The 26,180-nt window shown below is 46.9% G+C and overlaps 6 protein-coding genes and 1 pseudogene across 7 annotated transcripts; 6 read left to right on the forward strand and 1 right to left on the reverse strand.

The window, feature by feature from the left end:
- Positions 1-3,056: 3,056 nt before the first annotated feature.
- LOC120809021 (alanine--tRNA ligase, cytoplasmic) lies at positions 3,057-11,733 on the reverse strand. The gene is made up of 20 exons (XM_040162505.2): positions 11,491-11,733; positions 10,435-10,592; positions 10,112-10,300; positions 9,765-9,910; positions 9,319-9,510; positions 8,386-8,530; positions 7,750-7,895; positions 7,539-7,647; positions 7,285-7,435; positions 7,042-7,166; positions 6,501-6,645; positions 6,248-6,426; positions 5,977-6,090; positions 5,657-5,863; positions 5,381-5,565; positions 5,100-5,208; positions 4,602-4,715; positions 4,314-4,520; positions 3,923-4,036; positions 3,057-3,829 (listed from the first exon to the last, which is right to left on the reverse strand). The coding sequence occupies exons 2-20, from the start codon at positions 10,576-10,578 to the stop codon at positions 3,650-3,652; spliced, it is 2,901 nt and encodes a 966-aa protein (XP_040018439.1). The 5' UTR covers positions 10,579-10,592; positions 11,491-11,733; the 3' UTR covers positions 3,057-3,649.
- Positions 11,734-12,009: 276 nt separating this feature from the next.
- LOC120809022 (exosome complex component MTR3) lies at positions 12,010-13,911 on the forward strand. The gene is made up of 2 exons (XM_040162506.2): positions 12,010-12,407; positions 13,211-13,911. Exons 1-2 carry the CDS (start codon positions 12,130-12,132, stop codon positions 13,755-13,757), a joined length of 825 nt encoding a protein of 274 aa, XP_040018440.2. The 5' UTR covers positions 12,010-12,129; the 3' UTR covers positions 13,758-13,911.
- A 777-nt stretch (positions 13,912-14,688) lies between these two features.
- On the forward strand, positions 14,689-14,934 carry LOC144383756 (histone H4-like; the record flags this gene model as incomplete). Its single annotated transcript, XM_078082967.1, has 1 exon — positions 14,689-14,934. A coding segment is annotated over one exon (240 nt), but the record flags the coding sequence as incomplete, so codon positions are not given.
- Positions 14,935-15,590: 656 nt separating this feature from the next.
- LOC120809162 (histone H1 pseudogene) lies at positions 15,591-16,258 on the forward strand (annotated as a pseudogene). Its single transcript, XR_013451125.1, has one exon. The product of XR_013451125.1 is annotated as a histone H1 pseudogene (transcript).
- A 4,606-nt stretch (positions 16,259-20,864) lies between these two features.
- On the forward strand, positions 20,865-21,755 carry LOC120809492 (histone H2A-like). Its single transcript, XM_040163334.2, has one exon. The coding sequence runs from the start codon at positions 21,236-21,238 to the stop codon at positions 21,617-21,619; it is 384 nt and encodes a 127-aa protein (XP_040019268.1). The 5' UTR covers positions 20,865-21,235; the 3' UTR covers positions 21,620-21,755.
- Positions 21,756-23,779: 2,024 nt separating this feature from the next.
- On the forward strand, positions 23,780-24,204 carry LOC120809494 (histone H2B 1/2). Its single transcript, XM_040163337.2, has one exon. The coding sequence runs from the start codon at positions 23,814-23,816 to the stop codon at positions 24,183-24,185; it is 372 nt and encodes a 123-aa protein (XP_040019271.1). The 5' UTR covers positions 23,780-23,813; the 3' UTR covers positions 24,186-24,204.
- Positions 24,205-25,244: 1,040 nt separating this feature from the next.
- Positions 25,245-25,860, forward strand: LOC144383712 (histone H3). Its single transcript, XM_078082562.1, has one exon. The coding sequence runs from the start codon at positions 25,271-25,273 to the stop codon at positions 25,679-25,681; it is 411 nt and encodes a 136-aa protein (XP_077938688.1). The 5' UTR covers positions 25,245-25,270; the 3' UTR covers positions 25,682-25,860.
- The last annotated feature ends 320 nt before the right edge of the window (positions 25,861-26,180 follow it).

Raw genomic sequence — 26,180 nt, forward strand, 5'->3', positions numbered from 1 at the left:
GAGGCAGCTGACCTGGATTCGAGCACCAGGACCGGGAGTCACCATCCCTACGGGGCGTGTTGGTTTGACTGCGCGGACGCTCTAATGAGGCCATAAGTCTGTCTCCCGGGCTTTTGGGTTTTTTGACGGAGACGTGATGGATCTGGACCAGGGTTTTATCCCCGTGTGGCCCGCCGGGTTCTAATTTAGGAGACGAAGGACTGTAGACGGAAAGCTGGGGCGTGAAGAAGCAGTTCCGACAACGGCAGCACGAGAAGCACATCATCTGCTAAAGGCCGAACAGATGAGACAGAAAAAAACAAACACTGAACTGGCTTCACCGCGGTTTCCGTGTGGATTGCAGATGTAATCTGTTGGCTTGATGTGATGTTTAGCTTGGCATGGACGCTGGTCGGATTTATGGTGTTTTGGCTCGTTATTGTTTTTGTTTTTACCACAACCGGGGATCTTCAGATCGTATGTACTTACGCCGTTATAGCCTTTCATCATTCGTGTCTTTAACAAGGAGGCCCAACATCATATCGGTATTTAAATGGAGCTCACGGATGCACACAGCGTTATCTGGAGGGCAACAGTGAAGGTGAACAAAAAACTGCCCCAGCGCACCGCTACTTTCGTGAGAAACGGCCTCATCGGCACTGTGCGGCTGATCAATTCTGATTGACTTCCAGGCGTTGGACTAGCGCGGACGCACTTTGTCTCGCCAACTGCAGATCCAATGGCTTAAAGTGTGATTCACAAAACACGTTTTCAAGATTACCAGAAGCCGCCCCCACCCCCACGTTTCTCGGTGTATCGCTTCAGTGATGTGCTCTGTCTAGTGGGCTGCATTCGTGAATAAACGTTGCGCCCGCTGTCGCAGCAGATGCTCCTCTCACACAAAACGGTAACGCGCTTCCCTCTTGGTGCGTCGGAAGTCGAGTTACTCTGTTCACGTTGCTCAAGCTGAGAGACGTCAAAGGTTAGAACGCGTCAGAACTGTGCGCTGGGCTCAGCTGTGTTGTGGTATTAACTGTGTTGTCTTTGGAGGAGATTGCTTTTAACTTTCATTTCTCTTCTATCAGCTTTTAATGTTTTTATCCCACTTTGCCCCATTCTGGATCTTACAGGATGATTAAGCGTCGGCTCAAGAGTCTGTTGGCTGAATCTGGATATATTGTTTGTCTTTCCTCTCGCGGTGTCTCTCACACACACACACACACACACATTCATGCTTCCGTGCCTTGTCTTGATATTGGAGGTAAAAATGCCAACAGCTGCTGCATCTGCAACACACACACACACACCTTTGCTTTTTTTGTTACCCACACTCTCATGTCTTTTGGCTGAGAGCTGTGCCTTCTGAGCTTCTCACACACACACACACACACACACACACACACACACACACACACACACACACACACACACACACACACACACACACACACACGTGTGTCGCTTTGCCTTCTGCTCGGGGGGCGCTGACGCCTCACGCTCTTCACTTCTTACCGTTTAGCGACGGTTTGCTACGGACTGCTGTAGGCGAACGGAGTGGATGTAACCCGCTGGTGGAGTTGTTGAGTTGCTCTGAATTCATATTATTTGCTACTTTTCGGAGCGTCACCGGTCTACTTTAAAGGCATTTCTAGATTCTAGACTAGAAGCCAGCGAGGGCCGAACCCCACAAAAGCTCCGGGTCCTTGACCCATCGATGAACGCCGCGGTCAGATGAAGGGGTAAAGCAGGTGCTCCCTCTCTGGCTGGCCTAAATAGGTTTTTTTTCAGCACGCGGCACAGATCTGGCCCCGAGCGTTCCCCGTACGCGACCCCCCAAGGAGCTTTCTGGTCCCGCGTCGCAGGACACCTGGTTTATTTTTGTGCCCTGCAGCGGATCCCGGGGAGGAGTGGAAGCAGTTTGCAGCAGTCGGTTTTCAGCGGGCGGCACGAGGATATAAACTTAGGGGCCTGCAGGGGTCGAGCAAGTTTTCCCAGGCGACATCTGACTTGTGCGTTATTTTTCTGTCACGACTCAAAACGGCACTGATTTGTTTGTGTTGCGGCACTTTTCTTATTTTGGGAATTCCAGGCCAGACGCTTACAAAACCGCCCTAAAGTCAGTCTGAGCAATGAATCCAGGTTCTTCTCACATCCAGGACTATTTTTACGCTGCTCCGTCTCGTAGTCAGAGCAGACAAATTTAGCATTTATTGATTGTTTGAAAATGTGTTATTGAGCCCTTTACCACTGCACAGAACAGCTGACACAAACCACAGGAGTTTGCTTTCTTTGACAGAGAAGGAGGCCTCTTGACAAGAAAGCAAATCAAAATATATATAGTTACAGACAAAATGGGTCGTTTGAGTCTGATTTAGAACACAACACATTAAATCAGAACATATGATGCACATTCTTTCAGGTTCGTTATTTAATTCGAGGTTGCCACGAGGGGAATGTTGTAACTTTTTAAAGAGCATGCAGTGCATTGCATCCGGTCTGAATATACCTGCGTTGCGTCACATGTTTTATTTGAACGTGGGTCATTGATCCCCTTTACGGTAGATTGAGACAGACGTTTGATTAAGAGCCCCGAGGACCAATTACGCGTTGATGAAAACGTGGGCGCGGCCCTCGCCGGAGACCAGAGCGCCGTGCGGTCGGGAGGACGGCATCGGCAAGAACGGCTGCTTAGCGGCAGTCGCTGCGGATCGATTCGACGACTGTGGGATAAAGTCGTCGTGCAGGGATTTCGAAAAGGTTTGACGTCTGTTTGAACGCGTGTCACGTGGGTGGTTTCCTGCCCGTCTTGATCTGTCAATCAGGCTGAGAAGCTGCGTTCTCCAGTAAACCACAAGTATAATCTGCATTAAAGCTTTGTGTGATCAAACTCGTGTATCTTATGCTATTGTAAAAAAAAATAAAAAGCTTCATGAAACACGAGTCAAGTCTGTTTGTGGAATTATGGTTGTTTCACCGTTTCCCAAATTATGATCTGCCCACGTGTACCCGTTATTTCCCCAAACCCCCCCAAAATGAGGTTTATCACTGATACAAACCTCGCACACGTTGGACAGGAGTAAAGTAGACAGCGGTCGTATTTATTCCATCCTTACAACTTGACTCCGCTACAATGATAAGACTCAACAGATATTAAACATCAGCGAAATGAAGGCAGGTGGATGAATTACAAGAAACCTACGTGATCATTTTATGCAATTATTGAACTAGTCAGATGATGACTTGCTATTTGAAACGCTATGATACAGTTAGTGAGGGTTCAACTCAACTCTAAATCAATCACAGGAGAGAACCACTGCTCACTCTGGTGGACGGAGACGCTCTTCGGTTCTTGATCGGAGCAGCACAGAACCTTCCGGAGGCTGAATTCATCAAAAGCAGATCGGTTTTCTTCTGTCACAAGCATGCAAGATTTCTGTTTCACTTCACTGCGTTAGGAGCATCTCTCTTCATGCTGTAAATGAATAAACGAAACGCTCGCTTAACTGCTGCCACCCGTCGACAGAGTCAGCGATATGAACCTGGCGGCTTTGTTGTGTTTTCTAATATTTTATGACCCACGGGGAGAGGAAAATGGAGGAAAGGAGAACGTTTGGGGATTTCTAACTCAATTGTGGCCCAACTTCTTCCTCAACGGGCGTCTCTCCGCTCTTTAGTTCTCTCCCAGTTTCAGCCGTGCAAACTGGTTGGCCATCCGCAGCGCCTCCTGCAGGCACCCGGTGTTCTTGCCCGTGGCCTGGGCCGACATGTCCTTGCCGCCTCCTTTGCCGTCCAGCAGGGGGCACAGCTCCTGAACCCACTCGCTGGCCTTCAGGCCCCGGTTGGCCACATCCTGAAGGAGAGGAGGGTTTTTTTTATTTTAATTTGAACAACCTGCCTCTGAATTGCTGCCGGTGCAGTTTGACCGAACGTGCGGCCGCGTTACCTGTGGGACTTGACACAGGCAGGTGATCTTGCCGGCGTCTGGGTCCACGGTGAAGAGCATGGCGGCGGTCTGAGGGGACTGCGACTTCAGCAGCTTCAGCGACTCGTTGAGCGCCTGAGAGGACGAGGAGAGAAGAAGAAACAGTGAAGGTCAGAACAAATAACTGGTTTGATGCAAGATACGACTGGTTGCAAAAACATGCAAAGATAAAGTAGATTAAAATCAATGTTGTCAACAATGATGTCAACATTGATGCTTGTGGGGCGGGTGAACTTAGGATTTCCCCTTGTAGGGCGTTTTTTTAATTTAGGACAACTCATAAATATGTAAAAATGGCTTAGTTTAGTTACATGCTTTCACTCTTCAATCTTCCAATACAATCTTGGCTCACCTTAGCGGAGGCGCCGGTCTCCATCTCCATGACGAGCAGCGCTTGGTTGGGGCTGCCCTCGATCACCTCCTTGGTCTTTTCCAGGACCCTCTTCTGGATGTCGGCCTTGTAGTTGCGGTCCAGGTCGTCCATGGTCTTCTTGAGGCCCTTCAGGGACTCCCTCATCTCGTCCTTCTTCCACTGGGAGATCACTGCTGTGCCGATCAACTGCAGGGAGGACGGACACGTTGGGACCACAGCGCGGGAGGTTCCGGGCTCTTTGCGGCGGCACAAAACAATGCCATTTACCTCCGTCATGTCGGCGATGTCTTTCTGAATGTCCTTGTTGGGGGCGGTCTGCTGCTTCACCTTGTCGCCCACCTCGGACAAAGACTGGAGCAGGGAATCGGCTTTCCTCTGCGCCTGATGAACGCGACCCGAGAGGCACGAGGGAGACCAGGGGAAAGGAGAATGAACAAGGAGGATCAACCAGGGGACTGTCATCTAAAATTAGAACGGGTACGTTGTTCTTTGGGGCCCGTAGGGAAGGGAAAACGCAAAAGTCTCCCTTCTGGTTCAAAGACCATTTACTGGTCAAAGACCCATCGGTGGGACGCGTTTTTCAACATAAAAATCCTCCGTCTCAGACACGTTCTCAATTAGTTTTTTTTTTTTTTATCTGCATGTAACAGAAAACCAAAGTAAGTAAATGTAAATCAACAGTTTTTTTCATTCCATTGCAGATGGAGATTTTTCTTGTCATTAGCATAATGCCAGAAGCACAAGTGTGTGTGTTTTAGCGCTGACCTTCTGGGCCTCCGTTCCGGTCACAGCGACAATGCGGCGGATGCCCTTGGCGATCGCCTCCTCTGAGACGATGACGAACGGCGCGGCGTGACTCGAGTTCTGCAGATGGCTGCAGATTAAAGAAAACCAACGGCACATCAACCAAAAGCGTAACACAACTACGGGCGGCAAAGGAGGAGGAGGAGAGCAGCATCATTGTCGAGTTAGCTTTCGCTTAAGCTTGACATGAGAGAGAGGGGGGGGGGGGGGGGGGGGGTGGGGAATAAAGCGTCGACACTCACGTCCCGCCGCAAAACTCAATGGAGGTGAGCGACCCGGCGGCGCTGTCGGGCTTCTCCAGCAGCTCCTCGACGGGGATGCCGATTGACACGACGCGGACGGGGTCGGGGTAGGTCTCATCGAACACGGCGCGCAGGCCCTGAATGGCCTTGGCTTTCGCCAGTGGGGCCTCCATGGCGTACACCGGCTGGGCGGAGCGGGGGGGGGGGGGGAGAGAAAAGCACTTTGAGCTGATTGGGCTTCCGCCGAGTCAATGAGCCCCGTGGTCTCACACCGACCTTTGCGTCTTTTATCACGGCACAGGCGATCTCCTCAGCGCGGCGGACCTCCCCCGTGCTCAGGGCACCTTTGGCGGTGAAGTCGAATCGCAGGCGGTCGGGGGCCACCAGCGAGCCCTTCTGGTCCGCCTCCCCCAGAACCCCCCGCAGGGCGAAGTTCAAGATGTGCGTGGCGGTGTGGTTGCTCATGATGGGCCTGCGACGAGCCTGGAAAGAGAAGACGAGCAGATACTTTGCTTCAGACTCCGCGGGGGAGGAAAGGGGGGGGGGGGAGGAGGTGGGAGGCAAACTGACTAGACGCAGGGCGCGCGTGTTCTCACCTCATCCACGCGCAACGTCACCCGGTCTCCAACCTTCAGAACGCCATAGACCGTCCCCAGGTGGAGAACGTAACCCCCTCGAACCTGCGTGTTCTTCACCGTGAACTCCATCCGCTGCAAAGACGGGCGCAGAAAGTGGGCGGGGACATGGTGGTGGTGGTTGGTTGGTTGGTTGGACGCGCCTCGGTTCCCGGGGGAGGTTTGGGCTAAGATTGCATCACCCCTGAATAACTCCTACGGGATGGACTTTTACAATTTGCGTGTCACTCACATCCCCCGTGCTGTCGTCCTCTCGAACCATGTAGCCCTCGTCGAACGTCTGCCCGCCCTGCTCAGCGTAGAAGGACGTCTGGTCGAGCAGCACGCCGCACTCCTGGCCCGTGGTCACGGTGTCGCGGAAGGCGCGGTCGCAGCGCAGGGCCAGCACGGTGCACGAGGGCCGCTCGAACTCTACAGACGGGCAAGAGCGTCAGCCCGGGAACACGCGCGGCGCCCCGGCGGGTCGAGCGGGCCGAACAACTGACCGTAGCTGCCGTTTTCCCCGGAGGCGTATTTGTATTTGGAAGAGTCGTCTGTGGCGGGCACGTTCTTGTTTCTCAACTCCTCGATGGCGTAGATGTCCAACATGATGTGGTCCACGTCTCCGGCGCCTTTTCCCTGAGACTTTAACTACACACACACACACACACACACACGTTTATACAACAGAAACTTCCTAAAATGTACGACACATTTATTGAAAGACTGACAGCACCAACTGATAAATAAAGCAAATGAAAGTAGTTTTCTTTCGGTATGTTGGGAATCTGCAGCAAAATAAAGGAGAGATCGGCTTGCTTTTGCTAAATCAGACAACAAAGGAGGATCACAGCGCTGTAGCGCAGTTTGGGGGGTGGTGGGAGGTATTTAAAAACAGCAGGTGCAAAGCTTCCCATTGTCACTCTCAGTCCAGGAGAGCGGACGCAAAGCTAAGCGGCGACCCCGAGCGAGTGGGGGGGGGGGGGGCGGGACATGCCGCTCGCAAAGGATCAGAACGTGTCCCCTCCCTCCCTCCCACCTCCTCACCTGCGCCGCCCTTTTCTCCTCTTCAAAGGCCGCGACGTCCACCGCCATGCCTTTCTCCTCGGCGATGAGGGAGGTCAGGTCCAGCGGGAAGCCGTAGGTGTCGTACAGCAGCCACGCCGTGTCACCTGCGCAGAGCGGGTTAAAAAGATGAAGACGAAGCAGTGGTGCTCAAAGACCCGTCGAGTCAAACAGCAAAGGGTACAGATACGGTCTGCAAACTACATATTCCAACACCGCTCTCACCCGGGATGGTCTTGTTGTCTCCCAGACTAACGATCTTTCTATCCAAGATACGGCGTCCCCTGCTGAGCGTTTTGAGGAACTGCTCCTCCTCCTCATTGATGACCTCCTTCACCATTTCTGGGTCTTTCTTCAGCTCGGGGAAGGCATTGCCCTGGAGAAACAAAGAGGGAGAGACATGAGGGACATTGCAGAGAGCGGCGGCGCGATCGCCTCGGTCCTGACAAACGTCCCACCGTTGCGTGCAGAAATCTCACCAAGGAAGCGACCACCACGTCCACCAGGGTGGCAAAAAAGCCCCTCTGAGCGCCCAGCTTCTCGTGAGAGTAACGGACGGCGCGGCGCAGAATCCTCCGCAACACGTAGCTAAACGCCGGCGGGAGCAGACAGACACGCAGTGGGTTTTTTTGTCGTTTACCGCAAAGCCACGACACATAAAGCTAACGCGTGATCGCGGGTCACTCTCACCCTCTTCCCGTGTTGTCGGGTCGGCCGCCGTCCGATAGGGCGATGGTGATGGTGCGGGCGTGGTCGGCCAGCACGCGGTACGCCATGTCGATGCCGTCAGAGTCCTCGGCGCCTACTTTACCGGTGTACGCTCGGGCGCCCGTACCCTGAAACCAAACACAAGAAATCTAAATATCCGTCCGGCAGAAAATCGATCGGTTGGCGCGGTGATGATGATTTTTTTTGGGGGGTCAGGGTAAACATTAGTACGTTTACCCTGACCCCCCCAAAAAAATCATTTGCTTGCAGTTCCTGTCGTTTTCAGGCTTCGGTAACATGTCTGTGAGCGACACCCTTTCTCACGGTCGGGTTAGATATTTTTAAAGCTTCCTTGCACTTGGGCTACTAACACTTTAAACTGAGAAAGGTCAGAAAAAAAAATGTAATAATGCAAAATGTGTAAAAAAAACGCAAAAAGCTGAGTAGCTAGTACCACCCCCTGTAAACTGTTTAAAGTGTGCAGGATGTCTGTAGAAGGAGCGACATTTCAAAGTGACGGTATTTAAGAATGAGCCTGAATTACTGGACAGGCGATCTATGGGAAGACCGACATGCAAGACGATTCTGGACTTTCAGTCATCATGTGCGCTGCAGTACCTTCTGAATGGCTTCAAAGTACGGGACGAAGAGGTCCGTGTCATAGTTGGACATCTTGTTTTGCAGTACGGACACCAGGCGCTCCAGGCCCATCCCGGTGTCGATGCTTTTCTTAGGCAGCAGCTTCAGCTCAGTTGCAGACTCTCTAAAAAAAAACCCACAGATTCACTGAGAAAGCCCATTTGACGAGGCGGCTTCATGGTGGGAGCACACAGCGTTATTAAGTTCACGTCACACTTATTATTATTTTGGATAAGAGTTTTTACTGCACATGCAATAGTCACTGAGATGCTGAGTGCACATGGTTCGGTAATTGCACTGCATATTGTGCAAAACAGATGACAATTAAAAAAGAAAAAAGAAAAAGGTGCGTCCAAATTCCAACAACACCCGATCTAAATACATGCTTGGGTTTGGTGTGCTGCTGTCACAAAGCTTCCCGATCGGTCGAATGCTCTCTCAATACAACCAACTGAACTGGTCCACAGGCGAGTGGCGCAGGACAGAAAGTGCAAACAAATCCAAGGAGCCGTTCAACGGGTCGCATCACGACCACCTGTGTATTTTAAAGCAGCTGTGAAGTGATCTCCGGTGTCAACAAATGAACTAGTTTGACCGGAAAAACAACGCCGCCTGAAAAGTGAGCTTGAACACGAAGGGCTCGCGACAATAACAAAACAAAAAAAAAGGGTTTTGCACACAAATGGCTCAGAAGGAAAGTTCTCGTTGAGCGACTCGTTTTAACCCAATAACAAACATGGCGGATATAGAGAGGCGTATTTTGAAGTCATTACTCTGTCCTTTCCAATATTGTTCTCAAAACTCTGAGAATGTCAAAAAGTATCGCAATCAGTGAACAAAATGTGAGAAAGAGCGCTCATCAGAATATCTGGGAAGCTTTCAATGCCGAGTGTGTGTGTGTGTGTGTGTTACCTGTTGAACTGGATGAACACCAGGTTCCAGATCTCCAAGACATTGGGATCGTCCATGTTCACCAGGTGAGAGGCGTCCCTCCCTCCGATGCGGTCAAAGTGGATCTCACTGCAGGGGCCGCAGGGCCCGGTGTCCCCCATCTCCCAGAAGTTATCCTTCATGCTGCCTGGCAGGATGCGAGCCTCGTCCACCCTGAGGGGAACACAGAGACCGGAGAGAGAGGGGTTCAATCAAACCGCAGCCGGGCAGCTGGTGGAAACACGGTTGTTGGGACAATTAGGAGCCGTAAAAGCTAATGAAGTGTTTTCTTTTCCTGCGCTTGAATAAGTTATTTGACGTATAAAATAACGTGACACTGATACTTCTCGACGTTCGTGAAATGTCCAAATATTAACATTCTATGACACGGATGTCACGGAATGAGAAAAGATAGAAGGCGGGCTCACCCCAGGTCCATCCATAGCTGTTTGCACTCCAGGTCCGGCTCCAGGTCCGCATCAGAGTTACCGCCGAAGTAGGTGACGTACAGGCGCTCTATGGGGATACCAAACTCCTGGGTCAGCAGCTCCAAGGCCATCTTGCAGGCCAGTTGCTGCAGGGAGGAGGTGGGAAGACGCAAAATGAGCAGAGAGAAGCGTTAAAAAGAAAGTAACACTTGTTTAGAGGCCACTGTGAGGTAAAAAATAAAATAAAAAGATTGATTTGATTATCTTAAATTGTGAATAGGGACAACATCAATAATAATAATCATCATAATAATAACAACGATGACAGTAATTCGTCCCCACCCCACCTTGAAGTAGTCCCCAAAGGACCAGGACCCCAGCATCTCGAAGAAGGTGTGGTGGTAGACGTCTTTGCCCACATCGTCCAGGTCATTGTGTTTGCCTCCTGCACGGATACACTTTTGTGTGTTGGCGGCGCGGGACAGCCTGGCCATGGGGTGAGACGGGTCGATGGTGTTCAAGAAGATGGGCTTGAACTACGATGAAGCAGAACAAAATTGAATAGGCGGTTATTGCTTTAAGAATCTTTAAAAAAAAAAAAAAAGTACATAAAAGGTGACGTCGTGCGCACAGATGTCATGGGGTGGATGTAGAGAGACGGGTGGGGTACCTGGTTCATGCCGGCGTTGGCAAAAAGCAGCGTGGGGTCGTCCAGCGGGATGGTGGAGGACGAGTGGACGTACACGTGCTCATAGCGACGGAAGAAGTCGATGAACTTCTCGCGGATTTGAGCTGCACTCAAAGAGGAGTCCATTCTGAATCAGCTGTCTGACGAATAATAAACAAAACGGAAACGCTGTTTAATTCGGCTCCAAGACCCTCGTTGTGGGTCCTGAATTTGATCCACTCATATACTCTTATGTAAAATAAGAGTAAGCCAAACATGTCATTGGAAGCAGTTTGGACATTCAGTCTAGGCTCATAGTTCGATATACAGTATATACCATGATAGCTTTCCTTTCAATTCCTCTAGTTGTGTTTGGTCAGAGCAGAGAGGGATTTTTTGGGGGGGGGATTTCAATCCAAAATGCACCAGCACCTAAACAAAAGCTTTTGAGGTTTGATTGCCTGCAGGGCAGGATTATGAGTGTTGTTTAAGCTTCTGTTTACCATTTAACAGGAAGTTCAGTGGTTTGGGCAAATATATTTGTCCCTGCAGCAAAATTAATTGTAGAACGTACAAAATGCATGAAGACAGGACAATAACTGCCAACAGGTAACCAGGGGTTTGTTGGTTTGGTTCGTGTGATCACGTGACTGCTTCTCACAGACACAGTAAACGAGTAAAATGGGTTTTACGCGCACGACATCTCGGGAGGGTTCGTTTCCTTTCCAGCTGCTGACTAAAATGAAGTGCTCCCATGTCACCTTTGCGCCTCCGCTGTAAACAACCGTTTCCACAGAATACTGCGAGTCTTGCCACATAATCCCTGTAAAAAGACAAAGTGCTTGAAGATTACCATTGAAATCAGCGGAGTTGGGCAGGAGGCGAACTAGCTTGACAGACTGACGTTAGCAATTTAAACGGTAGCCACACCGGCTACCATTTAAACCGACCCCGAGAGAGAGACCTCAGGCCCCAAATCTCACACCGAATCTTCTTCAGGGGACGGAACAGCACATTGTTTTACATCTCAACAGCACCGCAGCAAAGCGTGATACTTACAGAGGTCGCAATTCTCGTAGAATGATTCGGTTACTGCTCCAGACACACGGCTTTAGTCCACGCTGCTCGACCAAGAGAGAAGCGCAGTCAGTGGACACGCCTCTGACGGTCGGCCATTGGTCCTGCCGCACCACTGGTTGGCGGATCTACATTTCTATTGGACAAGCCGGCTATCAATCTAAGCCGATCCCGCCGCATGAATGGTACAAACTTCTTTGGTCTGGCTGATGCAATGAAATAGACGTCGGTGTAAATGAAGGTAAAAATGTATATATATATTTAATCCGCTTAATTAAAAAAAAGAAAATGTAATGCATATGTTTGTGAATAAAATATTCACTTTAAATGTGAATACGGTTAGTTATAGGCTCAGGTCGTCAGTTTGTGTGTTTAAATTTGCCTAGGGACGTATAAATAATTATGTAGTAATTTTATGATTTTATAATTTTGTGACAGATGATGAAACACAATGGGTTGGTTCTGCGGGCGCCCGTCATGTATTTCTATCCCTGAGGTGAGTTCCCTCCGCTGCCAAGCAACAGCGGAATCTTTATTCAGCTCGCTGTGTTTCCCGGGGACCGGTTTTCTGTCGGACTCGTTCACCCGCTGCTTCTTTCGTGCCACAAACACCCATGCGCCATGCCGACTGACAACAAACGTGTGCAGGGCCCAGAAGTGTCCCAATGCCCGTCTCTGTTTTCTAGCAAACCAGCGGCCTCTCTCCCCTCGAAAGGCCCGAGAGCGGACGGTCGGCAGCGGGACCAAGTGGACGTCCGGCCGGTCTTTGTCCGCTGCGGGCTGGTGAGTCAGGCCAAAGGCTCCGCGTACATCGAGGCTGGAAGCACCAAGCTGATGTGCTGCGTTTACGGCCCCAGAGAAATCGAGCGGAAAGATGAGACCGACATGACATGTGGACGGTGTGTATTCGTGTCCGATCTGTCAATGTATTTAAATGTTAGTTGTTTCATTGATCTGTGACACAGTGAGACATCCTGCCCCAGTCGTTTGCGTGACCAGCAGTGTGTTAAGCTGATTGTTAACGCGAGTTTATGAACCTCAGCTCGACAGACTGTTTATTCAAACCAAGTTGCATATTCGTGCTTACAGTGAGCGCGCTTATTTCTAACGTTAAAAAAAAATAAAACCGACTAAACACCATTTTTGATTACGTTACATGTCATTTACCTGACGTTTTTATCCAAAGCACTTACAATAAGTGCATTCAACCAAACTCAAAAGAGCAAGAAAAAAAGAAAGTGCAATTTCATCAAATAAGCCAATTAACAAATTGCACAAGTGGCATTATAAGTACAATATAAGTGCTACAATTTGTTAGTCTTTTAGTCGAGGTAGAGTCTGAAGAGGTGTGTCCTTACTTTGTGACCTGGTGTCTTCAGAGAGCTCGTTCCACCATTTAGGAGCCACGAGAGCAAAGAGTCGAGATCTAGTCGAGTGTTTTGCTCTCAGTGAGGGAGGGACGAGCAGTTTGGCAGATGCAGAGCGGAGTGAGCGGGTCGGGATGTCGGGTTTGGCCATGTCCCGGATGCAGATAAATCATGCACGACTTTAGCCAGGTTTGACCTCCACCATCCGCATCCATACCTGCATATTTATATTGTATTGGAAGTGAACGCGGCCGTATGTGATGCAGTCCTGCAGGAACAGTTCACAAAGACGACAACGCTGCATTTTTTGTAACACTTTTTTTTTGTGCATCCAGGTTGGTTACTGACATGCGTTTCGCTCCGTTCTCCTGTCTGGAGAGGGGAGCCTGGATTCAGGGGAGCCAGGAAAAGGACCTCTCCCTGATGCTGCAGGAGAGCCTGCAGCCCGCCGTGCGGCTCAACAAATATCCCCGCTCTCAGATCGAGGTCAACGTGATGGTCCTCGAGAGCAGCGGCTCCGTCCTGGCCCACGCGGTCACGTGCGCCTCGCTCGCTCTGGCAGATGCCGGGATCGAAATGTACGACCTGGTCCTCGGTTGTTCCGTGCGGCAGGATGGCGCCTCGTACGTGGTCGACCCTTCTCGCGCCGAGGAAAGCAGGCGCAGCTTGGTCGGCAGAGAGAACGAGGGCGGCCTGACCATAGCGTTCCTGCCGAGCCTGAACCAGATTTCTGGGCTGGAGTCGGATGGAGAAATGACGGAAGAGACCCTGACAGCCGCGGTGCGGACCTGCATTGAGGGATGCTATAAACTGTACCCGGTCGTCCAGCAAGCCCTGTGCAAGGCCGTTCGGCGGGCTGCGCCCCCCCCGTCAGAGAGCTGAGAGACGCGCACGGCGAAATCAGTTCGTCGCTTTTCTACTTCATAATTTCCCGCCGTTACATTGACAAAATAACCAACATTATGGTATGTTTGATGTTATGTTCTTGACGTGGAAATGATGAAGATGGTATTTTCTATTAAATATATTACGGCACTTATGTTGTGTGTTTTGTATTCTCGAGTAATATACGTGTTATACGTGTGAGTCTTTTACTAAATCCCCAAAATGAATGATCTAGTTGAGCAGGTCACCGAGTTAAAGCCCTGCCTCTGTCCTCAATCACAACCTGGTTAAATATCTGTGAACTGATCCACAAAAATGTATACGTGAACGTATGTACATTAATGAATTGAAAATACTATCAAAGATCATTTTAAAGTAAGGGAGGAAAACGACTTCATGGTCAACATCTTTCCTCCATCCCACAAAATGCTAATTCGCCTGAACAAACGGTGCAGAATTTAATCTGGGGCACAACCAGGGAAGTGACAAAAGGAGAACTCTCGTTTGAATGCAGAGAACGCGGCGGGTAGAAGACGTCTGCAAACATCCTCAGGAAGGCTCTTTGGTGGAAGATCTCCCCCCGTGGAGGAAAACGAGGGGGGAGACAAAGTCATATTACTACTCAATGGCATCACTTAAAGACCGGAAGGGCTCACAGAGTAGAAGTATTTATGGGAAGTACAACATGGAGGATTAATTTAATATTAATCCTAAAATGTATTGTGACAAAGGTGAAACCACAGCAGCTTCTGCTCGTGGTACCAGGCTCAGTTGGTCCGGTCTGCGTTCTGAGGCCTTGAATCGGACCTTAGTGAATAATGAATGGTCTGTTGAATGAGAAGATGTCCAATATCAAGAACCTTCAACTTGGTCAAATTCCTTGTTGCTGAAAGAGGAGAACTTATTGGGAAGGTATATTTGACAACGTGATAACATCCAGGGCATCACCAAGCCCGCTATCCGCCGTCTGGCTCGCCGCGGCGGAGTGAAGCGCATCTCCGGTCTGATCTACGAGGAGACCCGCGGTGTGCTGAAGGTCTTCCTGGAGAACGTGATCCGCGACGCCGTCACCTACACCGAGCACGCCAAGAGGAAGACGGTGACCGCCATGGATGTGGTCTATGCCCTGAAGAGACAGGGACGCACCCTGTACGGCTTCGTGGGATAAACGCCGACTCCGGTTACCAAAACGCAAAAGGGAATTCGTAGCAAACATCTAGATGCAACTTCGCATCTGTGCAAACTTCATTCATCAGCGCACAATTCAGCATTACAATAACAGTGTTATTGTAAGTAGAAGACATGTCCAGTGATCAGCTCTGATAGCGCGTATGGATGAACTGCACCTTAAGCCTCCACCAGCATCAGTGTGTTTGCTGCTCCCAGAATAATACCAGTTTATTAAAAACGGATCAACATCTGATGGTTGATTTTACATTGAGACCCTGAATAAACATGTGGATAGTTTGGAAAACGACTTTTGGTGGAGATGTGATGTAATTTAAATACTTTTAAGAGAGAAATGAGTGGGAAAAGCCGCTGATCACTGCTGTCCACGGCGCTGAGTAGGTGAGGTTTGGAGGCTCCTCAAACAAAACGCATCGATCATCAGAGCTCTACGTGACCTGAACATGAAGAGAAACTAGTCCGCTATCGGCTCCTCCACCTTCAGCCTCCAGCACCTGATGCACATTTAGTTTTTAGTCTTTAATCAGTGGAGAGAAAACACAAGTGACTCGACTTTCAGGCTGCACGAGGAGCGCCGGGCTGGGTTGAGTCTCTACGGTTCTCATGGTGCGTTTAAGTCCAGTCCGCTGCTTTCAGCTCTTCATCAGTCTCACTCTCTCGAGTCCTCGACGACACAAACGCACAACAACGGGACAACATGGCAGAAGTAGCTCCAGCTCCAGCCGCCGCCGCGCCCAAAGCAGCCAAGAAGAAGGTGTCCAAGCCGAAGAAGGTCGGTCCCAGCGTCTCTGACCTCATCGTGAAAACTGTGGCCGCTTCCAAGGAGCGGAGCGGCGTGTCTGCTGCCGCCGTCAAGAAGGCTCTGACCGCCGGAGGATACGATGTGGACAAGAACAAGGCCCGCGTCAAGACCGCCATCAAGAGCCTGGTGGCCAAAGGGACTCTGGTCCAGGTCAAGGGGATCGGGGCCTCCGGCTCCTTCAAGATGAGCAAGACCACCGCCGAAAAACCGGCAAAGAAAGCCGCTCCTAAAGCCAAGAAGCCCGCGGCGAAGAAACCCGCAGCGGCCAAAAAGCCCAAAGCAGCGGCAGTGAAGAAAGTTGTAGCCGCTAAGAAGTCACCGAAGAAGGCCAAGAAACCCGCAGCGGCCAAGAAGGTGGCCAAGAGCCGCAAGAAGGTAGCAAAGAGCCCCAAAAAGGTGGCCAAGAGCCCCAAGAAGGTGGTGAAAAAGGCCCCTGCCGCCAAGAAAACTCCAGTGAAGAAGGTCGCTAAGCCCAAAGCCAAGAAAGCAGCACCCAAGAAGAAGTAAACTGACCTCAGTCTGAAGAACCAACACCTCTATAAAAGGCTCTTTTAAGAGCCACCCAACCCTTCCTCAAAGAGCTTTTCCTTCATTATTCAGCTGTTGAAAATATAGCTGGGATTAATCTTTAATGATTAATCACTATTGTAGCTGAATAACATTTTCGGTGAATAGAAAAATGTCAACGTTCTAACTCAAGGGAAAAGTTGAGTCTGAAATCATCAGAACCTGATAAATGTGCATGAAAATACATGTATATTAGAACAGTAGATGTATTTTTAGCGTCCTAGAAATTATCAATTGTTTACTGTGATCAATCAGAATTCATTAAATTCCAACAACTGAACTAGTATGAGCATCTAAAGATATTTATCAACCAGAGGGCAACTTAGACACTGCTAAAGACAGTGGAAAATGCATGAAATACAAAACGGGAACAAGGAATCAATCTTGTCATTTAGATTTGTTGCCATTAATACTCATTGCCTGCATATATTACTCCTATTACTATATTATTTCAGATAACGTCACCTTTTAAAACTGATAAACAGGTATTATAAATCAGGAAATAGTCTTGAGAAGTGGGTGGCTCTTAAAAAACCTTTGGGCTTATAGATTACCTAAAAATATGGACACGGCTTTCACACTGGGTGGATCAGGCATGATTCCAAGCCAATTATTTATACATATATATATATATATATATATATATATATAATTAACTAGATGCAAATAGCACTGTGCTGTTGCTCATACAGGATTGGTTGTCGTGAGACTGATACTGCGCATGCTTATAGAGACAGAATTACGATGGTTAAAAGTTTAAAAGATTTTTCAGCAAAACTATAAACACATTGACATCTAAAAACACATTCTGCACTGAAAATGCACATGTCATGCATACTGGTGAACACAAGTGGCAACAATCAGATTGTTGATTAAACGCAATCACTCAAAATTGATTTCATTTGTATCAAATGATGTGACACATTCAATATAAGCCAATTCAGAGAGCAAACAGGTGGTTGAAGGTGGGAAGGAGAAAGTCTGAGAATGAATAGAAGAAACAATGTACGAGGAGGAGGGCAAGAAAGAGTGGAAACATTTGATCAAGCAACAGTCATAGACCATGTTATTAGTCCACACACTGACAATGAGGGAAACAAGACATCGAGTGCACCCCAATTTGAGCCGATTTTCTGGGTCCACCATAGTAAGGACATTCAGAGAAGATAACGGTTTCACTATAATACTGTGTTTTTGTAACAGCAAATTTACTGTACTACACTATGCAGCTTTTTCAATAGACATTTGTAGTTCATCACTGTATGTATTGTACTGCATGAATATTTTTTGTAGAACTGCAAGGCTGCAGCATGCAGGTAGAAGGAGAGCCTGTTATAGTGGGCATGGTTCTTCAAGATAATTTAATACGACTCAGAGAAATCCAGTATTGAGTGATACAAGTGCACTTTATTTTTTAATTTCTTTAAATATTTTTTAACTTTTTTTTTTTTTAATCATTTTATTTTGGCATTTTCAACACAGACAGGGTACACACATACATATATACACATACAAACCCGTAGGCACAAAGAGAAATGGGGGGAGGGGGGAAGAGAAAAAAAAATAATATATATATATATATATATATAAATAATAATATTTTTTTAACTTTTTAAATATTTTTAATTTTTAACTTTAACTTTATTCTCTTACTTTAAACTAACGCATAGCCTTATTCTACTAACCCATAGCATTAGCATTTTATTTTATTTTATTACTTGTCTTGTTGTCTATTGTTTTACTGTCTACTTTCACGCATCAAACGGCAAGTCAAATTCCTTGTATGCAGTGCTGTAGTGGTAAAATTAGAGGTGGGTAAACTCCGAATTTAGTGATCATACAGACCTCGACGCGATGCGAAGCAACGCAACACAAAGCGTCGCGACTCTGCAAGGCTGTCCTGGCTATATTGCATTATGTTATCAGTAAAAGTCATATACAATCAATGACAATGAATAAATGTGTTAGTAGTTTATTAAATTTCAGAAAACAGTAAAGAAAAGTATGTCAAAACAACACAACAAGACAATTGCAGATTAAGAACTATGTACATACGGAGTCTTTTTACAGTAGTGCCCAGAGGGCCTCCTTGTCCTCCACGTCAGGTCCTGCCTTGCACAGAGGAGCCATGACCCCAGAACACGCGTTCTGGGGTTCATGGCTCCTCTGTGCTTCTCTCTCTATTGGACCTGGTGTTTCTCCTCTCCCTGTGCTCTCTGCATCATTGCCTGTCCTCTCACTGCCTGAAAAAATATGTTGAATTTAAGAGTTAACTAGTTAAGCAGCCTGTCAATTACACTGACAACATAAGTTAAAGGAACACTCATGTACTACCTACGCCATCATAAATAGCCTACAGCATGTTTTGTTTTCACATTGAGAACTGACTTGTTTTCTAACGCTTACAAGCTACTCTACACCTTTCATGACTTAAAATAATTGATTAAGCATATAGGCCTATTCAGTGAAGCAACAGCTATGCTCCCCGCTCATGATGACAGGGGAGGCAGAGCCTTTGAACATTGACTGGATTTTCTCCTAATTAGGTGCGCGCGTCACCAGGCGTTTTTCTTGTCCTTTGACCGTGCACGCCCAGCGAACACAGAGCACGACTACTACCCCCCGTTGGTCGTTCCGCCCGCAACGACTACTACCCCCCCCGTCGGACCTTCTCGACCGGTCCGCGAAATATTGTCTGACATGAAACCGGTCCGTGAGGTAAAAAAGGTTGGGGACCACTGGGCTGAGCTGTGTGTTTACACACCTCCTGGATCCTGATTGGTGTCGCTGCTGCAGCCGCAAGGCACTGATTGGATGCTCACAGACCGTAATACAGCGCAGATGAACATGATTCAGACTACGGCGTTTATATGTTCAACAATAGGAAACGTAGTCTTAGCTGTTTTAAAATTACACCAAGTTTATTTCGGATTATTCCAACGGAAGAATACAAGGCGCAGGGAACTTTGAGGTGCGTAGACGCCACTTAGAGGTGCGTAAACGCTATTTATAGGTGCGTAAACGCTGTTTCCAAAATTCCAGAGGTGCGTAAACGGCGTTTACGTGCGTTTACCCTCCACTACAGCCCTGCTTGTATGTCTGACATATTTTGGCAATAAATATTTCCTGATTCCTGATTCCCACCTATGTGATAGTGTTGGACCGTGTCAGTTTCCACCGAGCTGCTCAGGTATGAGCATGGGAATGGTTTATAATCAATGGTCAGTTTATGACCTTGTACCTCCCTCCATACTCTCCTTTCCAGAATGCGATTTAAAGAGTTTTTCTCCTCATGGAGATGGAAAGTGTATGATAGACAACCCTACTACACCAGAGTACATTTGCTGCAAGCCATGGAATTAGCTGTCGATGATGTCGACGAAGTGCTCTGGCCTGACCCAGCCCAAAGACAAGAAGAAACCAATTGTATGTGTCTCAACATTGTGCTTTCGATTTATTACAGTACTGACTGCTAAATAGATTTTGACTGGTTGCAAGTTCATATCAACAAAGAACAAGAAGTACAGTATCACAGAGACAAAGGACACGTTTGTGAGATGCAGGGTACCGTAGTGTAAAAGTTGGGGTACAAGGAGGAGGAAGAACAAAAATTGCAACGCAGAGTAGTCGTTTCTGATCAATTTTGAGCGACTGTAATAGAACATTGTTCATTCGTCAAGACGGATAAATATGACATTTGTTTTGAGATTAAAAACCTACTTCTCCCTAAGAACTATGTTTTTAACAATGTGTTTTCTATTTATTGTTTACTGACTGCTTGATAGTGTATATTAATTTGATGACTTTGTTTATGATTTGAGAGCACTGTTTGGTTTTGAGCGCAGGTAAAACTGATTTGAGGCAGTTTCAGTTTGAAAGACGATTCAGAGGTTGTGTTTACAGTTTGGAGAAAATGGGTGACAATTTCAAGAAATTTGTCTTAGCAATTGAGATAAACTGTAAACCTACTTGTTAAAATGAATGCACAAGTGTTCCGATATGTGTAAAAAGCTCATTAAATGATTAATGGTCTTGAATATTGTTGATTATCTAACTGTCCGTTTAACTCCTGACTAATACTGATATTTATTTGTTGTTTTACGTGACAGGGTTGCACAATTAAATGTTGTAACAACGATCACGTGGTGGATAATAATTAGGTACATGTAAGTACCATCCATAGGCACGACACTGAGCTCCTCGTACTTTACATGAATATGTTTACATAATATGTACTTGCACTCACATAGAAGACAGTAAAGGAAGGGACCAAAAGCATAGAAGGAATAGTCATGAAGATGATTATTATGAAGTTAACCAGTATTAGGAGCTTCAAAATTATAGAGCCTCTTGTTCTTTAGCAAAGCAATAAAGGAGATCTTGAGATAAATGTCAGTTGGCTCCAGCACTCACTGATATTAATGGGGGACATTCATGACAACAATGTGGCACCTAATCAGAACCCTTTGAAGCACCTCATTGGTTACATGATTGTTTTGTGCAGTCAAACTGGTGCGTATATCACTGAAGGCTCCTGTTTAAGTCAGTAAGTCAGAAATCTTACCATTCATTTTTAATACCAACATTGCAGAAATGTGTAAAAGCAGATTTAAGGATTCATCAGAGGCAGTCGGGCGGCTGAGGAGCGGTGACGCTGTTTCAGACCTCCGGCCCCTGATTGGTGGAGGACTCCTCCTGGAGCTCAGCCGTGCCTCTAGAAGCGAGTCTCCGCTGCTCATTGGTGGAAAATAATTTCAAACTGCCCGCTGAAAACGGTGAGCTCGCGCCCTCTGTCTTCGTGTCTGGAGCCTCTTCTCTGGTTGGTGCGCGCGTCAGGAACCGTCCCGCCCGCTCCGCGGACATATAAAGGAGTGTTTGACGCGTTCACAGACACTTCCTTCCCTGAAACAGTCTAACAATGAGCGGCAGAGGCAAAACCGGTGGAAAGGCCCGAGCGAAGGCAAAGACCCGCTCCTCTCGTGCTGGACTCCAGTTCCCAGTCGGTCGCGTCCACAGACATCTGCGCAAAGGGAACTATGCGCAGCGTGTCGGCGCAGGAGCCCCCGTCTACCTGGCGGCCGTGCTGGAGTACCTGACCGCTGAGATCCTGGAGCTGGCTGGAAATGCTGCCCGCGACAACAAGAAGACCCGCATCATCCCGCGTCACCTGCAGCTGGCTGTCCGCAACGACGAGGAGCTCAACAAGCTGCTGGGCGGAGTGACCATCGCTCAGGGCGGCGTGCTGCCCAACATCCAGGCGGTGCTGCTGCCCAAGAAGACCGAGAAGCCCGCCAAGAAGTAAAGCCGGAGTCCTCCATCTACCACAAAGGCTCTTTTAAGAGCCACCCACTCACACGAAAAGAGCTGTGATCCTCATACTTTGTCTATTATGTGGTCCTACTTATTAAGGTTATCCTAATAAAGTCACACAACTTCATCATTACCTCACAACCTGTTAATGCATCACGTAGAAAGGACACTACTGCAGCTGCCTTGAAAACTTTATGGTTTTAAATCAGACACTTGAGGATGTAGATGATTTACTTTTCGAGAAAGGGAACAGGAAGACAAACCGGCAAGATTACAGAATGCAAAATAAGGATTTGACATTTTAAATGAGCCACAACTCATAACATTCCACCGGTCACTCCCCTTCACACTGCACATGTCACTTTAACTGTAATTTATCACTTTGTCGTCACTTTGTTACTTGTTCGCTATGCACTTTTTAAACTTTTTTTAATATTTTAAATTTTTAACTAACTTTATTCTCTTGTTTTATACTAACCCATAGCCTTATTCTACTAACCCATTGCATTAGCATTTTACTTTACTTTATTACTTGTGCACTGCTGTCTTGTTGTCTATTGTCACACTGTCTACTGTCGCGCACCAACCGCCAAGACAAATTCCTTGTATGTTTGACATATTTTGGTAATAAATGTTTCCTGATTCCTGATTCAACATCTGACTTTACTGCCGTATGAATCAGACACCCGGCAGTTGATCACAAATTCTAAAGATATAATATTCCTTTAGAATTTAAGTTGATGGTAGCATGAGATGTGTAATATAAAGGTTTCAATAACCGGATGCTCTTTCGCAGGCTGTGACAATCAAAAACATGTTTTCTACTTTACGCAACATTTGGATGCTTTTGTATAATAAAGACCGAGTGTCTGACGAATAAGGTAGATGTATTATACAAGATTTCTTTGTAGAATAGTCTTGCTGAATAAAATTTAAACGTTTTAAAGGATAAAAGCTCTTTAAGGAAGGATTGAGCCTTTAATAGAGGTGTTGGTTCTTCAGACTGATATCAGCTCACTTCTTCTTGTCTGCTGCTCCACATAATTGAGGGAATGTTTTGCTATTTGTGCCTTATCTGCTCCATGTTGAAATAGCTTCACACTTCGTTGACAAACTATTTCCTGATGTGTTTATTTTTTTAAATGGAACAGTATTTATTGAAATGGTCATCATTCTTCTTAAATTACAATCCATTATGTATGTTTAATTGAAATGTACATTTTCTCCATTAAAAAACAAATGTTCAGTGATGATGGATGGGCCAAATTCTGGAGTCTGAGCAACATTTGGATGCTTTCGTATATCAAAGAACTGCAGGTGTTGTCTGTGAATGAGTAACATTTATCAGATTTCCTCCGAAAATGGTCTTTAGAAGCTCATGTTGGCTGACGATCACAAATCAGAAATTGTGGATTTCCCAATTTCCCATCAGCAGTTGTATAGTTCAACTAAATAGAGTAAATTAAAATTATTTTATGACATGATAAAATTAAGTCACATGTTTCAAGTTGTAAGCACAATAATTCTTGTGCTATTCCTATAATGTGATATCAACAAAGTCGATCTAATTAACTAATTTCAAATTGACCCGATGATTGATGTTAGGCTACCTTGATTCCTCACTCAAACGTTAATTTAAACTAGACGTCAGTCATCAGGATAATCTGAATCTGAATATAAACTATACATGTTTCACGGATCAGTGTGCTAAATGCCTAAAAGTCCTATTAAGGTGCCCTATAATATTTAGTTATGACTAAGAGAAATGCATTTGTCTCTATTCTGAATTAAAAAAAAGGTGTGTGTCACGTCTTTACACATCAGGAATTGAAGTGTGTGTATATGTAATTATCAACAGGGTGCCCTGTGATTGTGAATGGTTTGTGTGACCGTCATTAGATGATTTCAGTGCATGCAATGATTCTTACAACATAATTCTCAACATGCAATTCTGTTGTGAAACGACAAATAAAAAACAATCTTGTGTTAAGTCAAGAGCATTTAAGTGATTCAATCCCAACAGAGAAATCCGCCTAGATGCGATGTTTGTGACACATGCGCAGTATCACACAGAAGGCAACCAATCACGCTCGAGCAACAGCACAGTGTACTTTGCATCTAGTTCATATATGAACACCGTGCTGTCGAAATTGAGGCATTCTCAGTTTACAGAGAAGTTTCCAATCATGCCTGAGGTTGTGAAAGCGCCCAAGAAGGGCTCCAAGAAAGCCGTCTCCAAGGCCGTCAGCAAGAGCGGCAAGAAGAAGAGGAAGACCAGGAAGGAGAGCTACGCCATCTACGTGTACAAGGTGATGAAGCAGGTGCACCCCGACACCGGCATCTCCTCCAAGGCCATGGGTATCATGAACTCGTTCGTGAGCGACATCTTTGAGCGCATCGCCGGTGAGGCCTCTCGCCTGGCTCACTACAACAAGCGCTCCACCATCACCTCCAGGGAGATCCAGACCGCTGTGCGCCTGCTGCTGCCCGGCGAGCTGGCCAAGCACGCCGTGTCTGAGGGAACCAAGGCCGTGACCAAGTACACCAGCTCCAAGTAAACCTGATCTAGACCGCCAACACAAAGGCTCTTTTAAGAGCCGCCCACCTCTTCTAAAGACCTTTTCCTAATGCTTTTTCTCAATATTGAAATTAATAAAAAGTATCAAAAGCTTGTAATGGTGTTAAAACTATAATAATTGTAGGTTGCTCACAGATTCTAACTACTTTAAAACCGTAAGGGTTTTCATAAGCAATTGCCACCCAATTACAAACTTCTGTACCTCCTGTCTGATTCAATGCTTCTGGTTTGAGGTGTGTTTATCGAGAACTCCGCTGCATATCTTCTGGTATATGAGAGTAGGGTGATGCCATCAGCTGCGTCAAGCTCCTGTAAATGTTGTCTTTTTTTCAACAGTCTTGTCATATCTTGCTATTTCAAAATGTGTGATGGTAAATAATCCCATAGACCTTCCGGTAAAGGAATAGGACATATTTTGAGAATGCAAAAGGAATGTTCATATGTGAGCTTGACTGTACGGCTACGGATCTTGTTACTGACTTGCTATGGACCTGGATGCAAGAAGGCAAAAAGCTCTTACGGTGTTGTTTTATGTTTGTATTTTGACAGAAGAAATAAAAGGAGTAATTTCACAAGCAATAAGTGTCACGTCCTTTCATATATGGGATCCGTTAGTGATGATTGGAAGCATTTCTTTGTAGAACTATACGGCAGAAACACCAGACACACAAAGTTTATTTTTCCTCAGGTCGTCGCTCTGATAAGAAATCCGTCACGAAATTATAGCCGTGGACTAAATGTTTCAGAGCTTGACATTAGCAATAATAAATATAGAGTTGTATAGTCGAGACAACCCTAATGCACGTGTCCGTGGAGCGAGCCGGGCGGCTCCAGGCACGATAACCGAGGGCGGGCAGCTCTTGGCGGACAGTTTGAAATAGTTTTCCGCCAATGAGCAGCGGAGACTCTCTTGTGGAGGCGCGGCTGAGCTCCAGGAGGAGTCCTCCACCAATAAGGAGCCGAGGTCTAAATCAGCGTCACCGCTCCACAGCCGTTCCACACTTTAAGAGCCGCGTGTCTCTACTCATAGTTCACTTCTATTAACCAGAGGGAGACGAGTCTATCATGGCACGAACCAAGCAGACCGCCCGCAAGTCCACCGGAGGCAAAGCCCCCAGGAAGCAGCTCGCCACCAAGGCCGCCCGTAAGAGCGCCCCGGCCACCGGCGGCGTGAAGAAGCCTCATCGTTACAGGCCCGGTACCGTGGCCCTGAGGGAGATCCGTCGCTACCAGAAGTCCACGGAGCTGCTGATCCGCAAGCTGCCCTTCCAGCGTCTGGTGAGAGAGATCGCTCAGGACTTCAAGACCGACCTGCGCTTCCAGAGCTCAGCTGTTATGGCTCTGCAGGAGTCCAGCGAGGCTTACCTGGTGGGCCTGTTCGAGGACACCAACCTGTGCGCCATCCACGCCAAGAGGGTCACCATCATGCCCAAAGACATCCAGCTGGCCCGTCGCATCCGCGGGGAGCGAGCTTGAAAAGTCTGCTCCTACTAACACCACAACGGCTCTTTTAAGAGCCACCTCACTCTCTGTAAAGAACACATTCCTTCTCGTGACCATTAATTCATGATTTGAGAATAGTCATGGATCTTGGTGATTTGTATCCGTCTGCATTAATGTCTATTTTTAATTTTATAAACATCTCACAGCCTCAACATCTCAAGAATTACTAATGCAATTAATTGACGAATAACAAACCAAATATTGTTGGAATGTGATTTATTAATTTGAAACGGATAACCGGTGACAGATGTTAGATGTTGTGTAAACTAAAATAGTGTCCCATTTTGTATATAACTACAGATCGTAATAGACTATTTGATGGAAAGTACAATAAGAAGCCGTGCAAACAGTTACCACATTAAACACATCGTACAATGAGTTGTATGTATTCTGGCGAATAAGACCTTTGTCTGGACTGGTATTTAACTATAATAAATAACATCGAGATTTACATTAGCGTTAATACAGTAAA

The sequence above is a fragment of the Gasterosteus aculeatus genome, chromosome X (assembly GCF_964276395.1).
Source record: "Gasterosteus aculeatus chromosome X, fGasAcu3.hap1.1, whole genome shotgun sequence".
NCBI lineage: Eukaryota > Metazoa > Chordata > Actinopteri > Perciformes > Gasterosteidae > Gasterosteus > Gasterosteus aculeatus.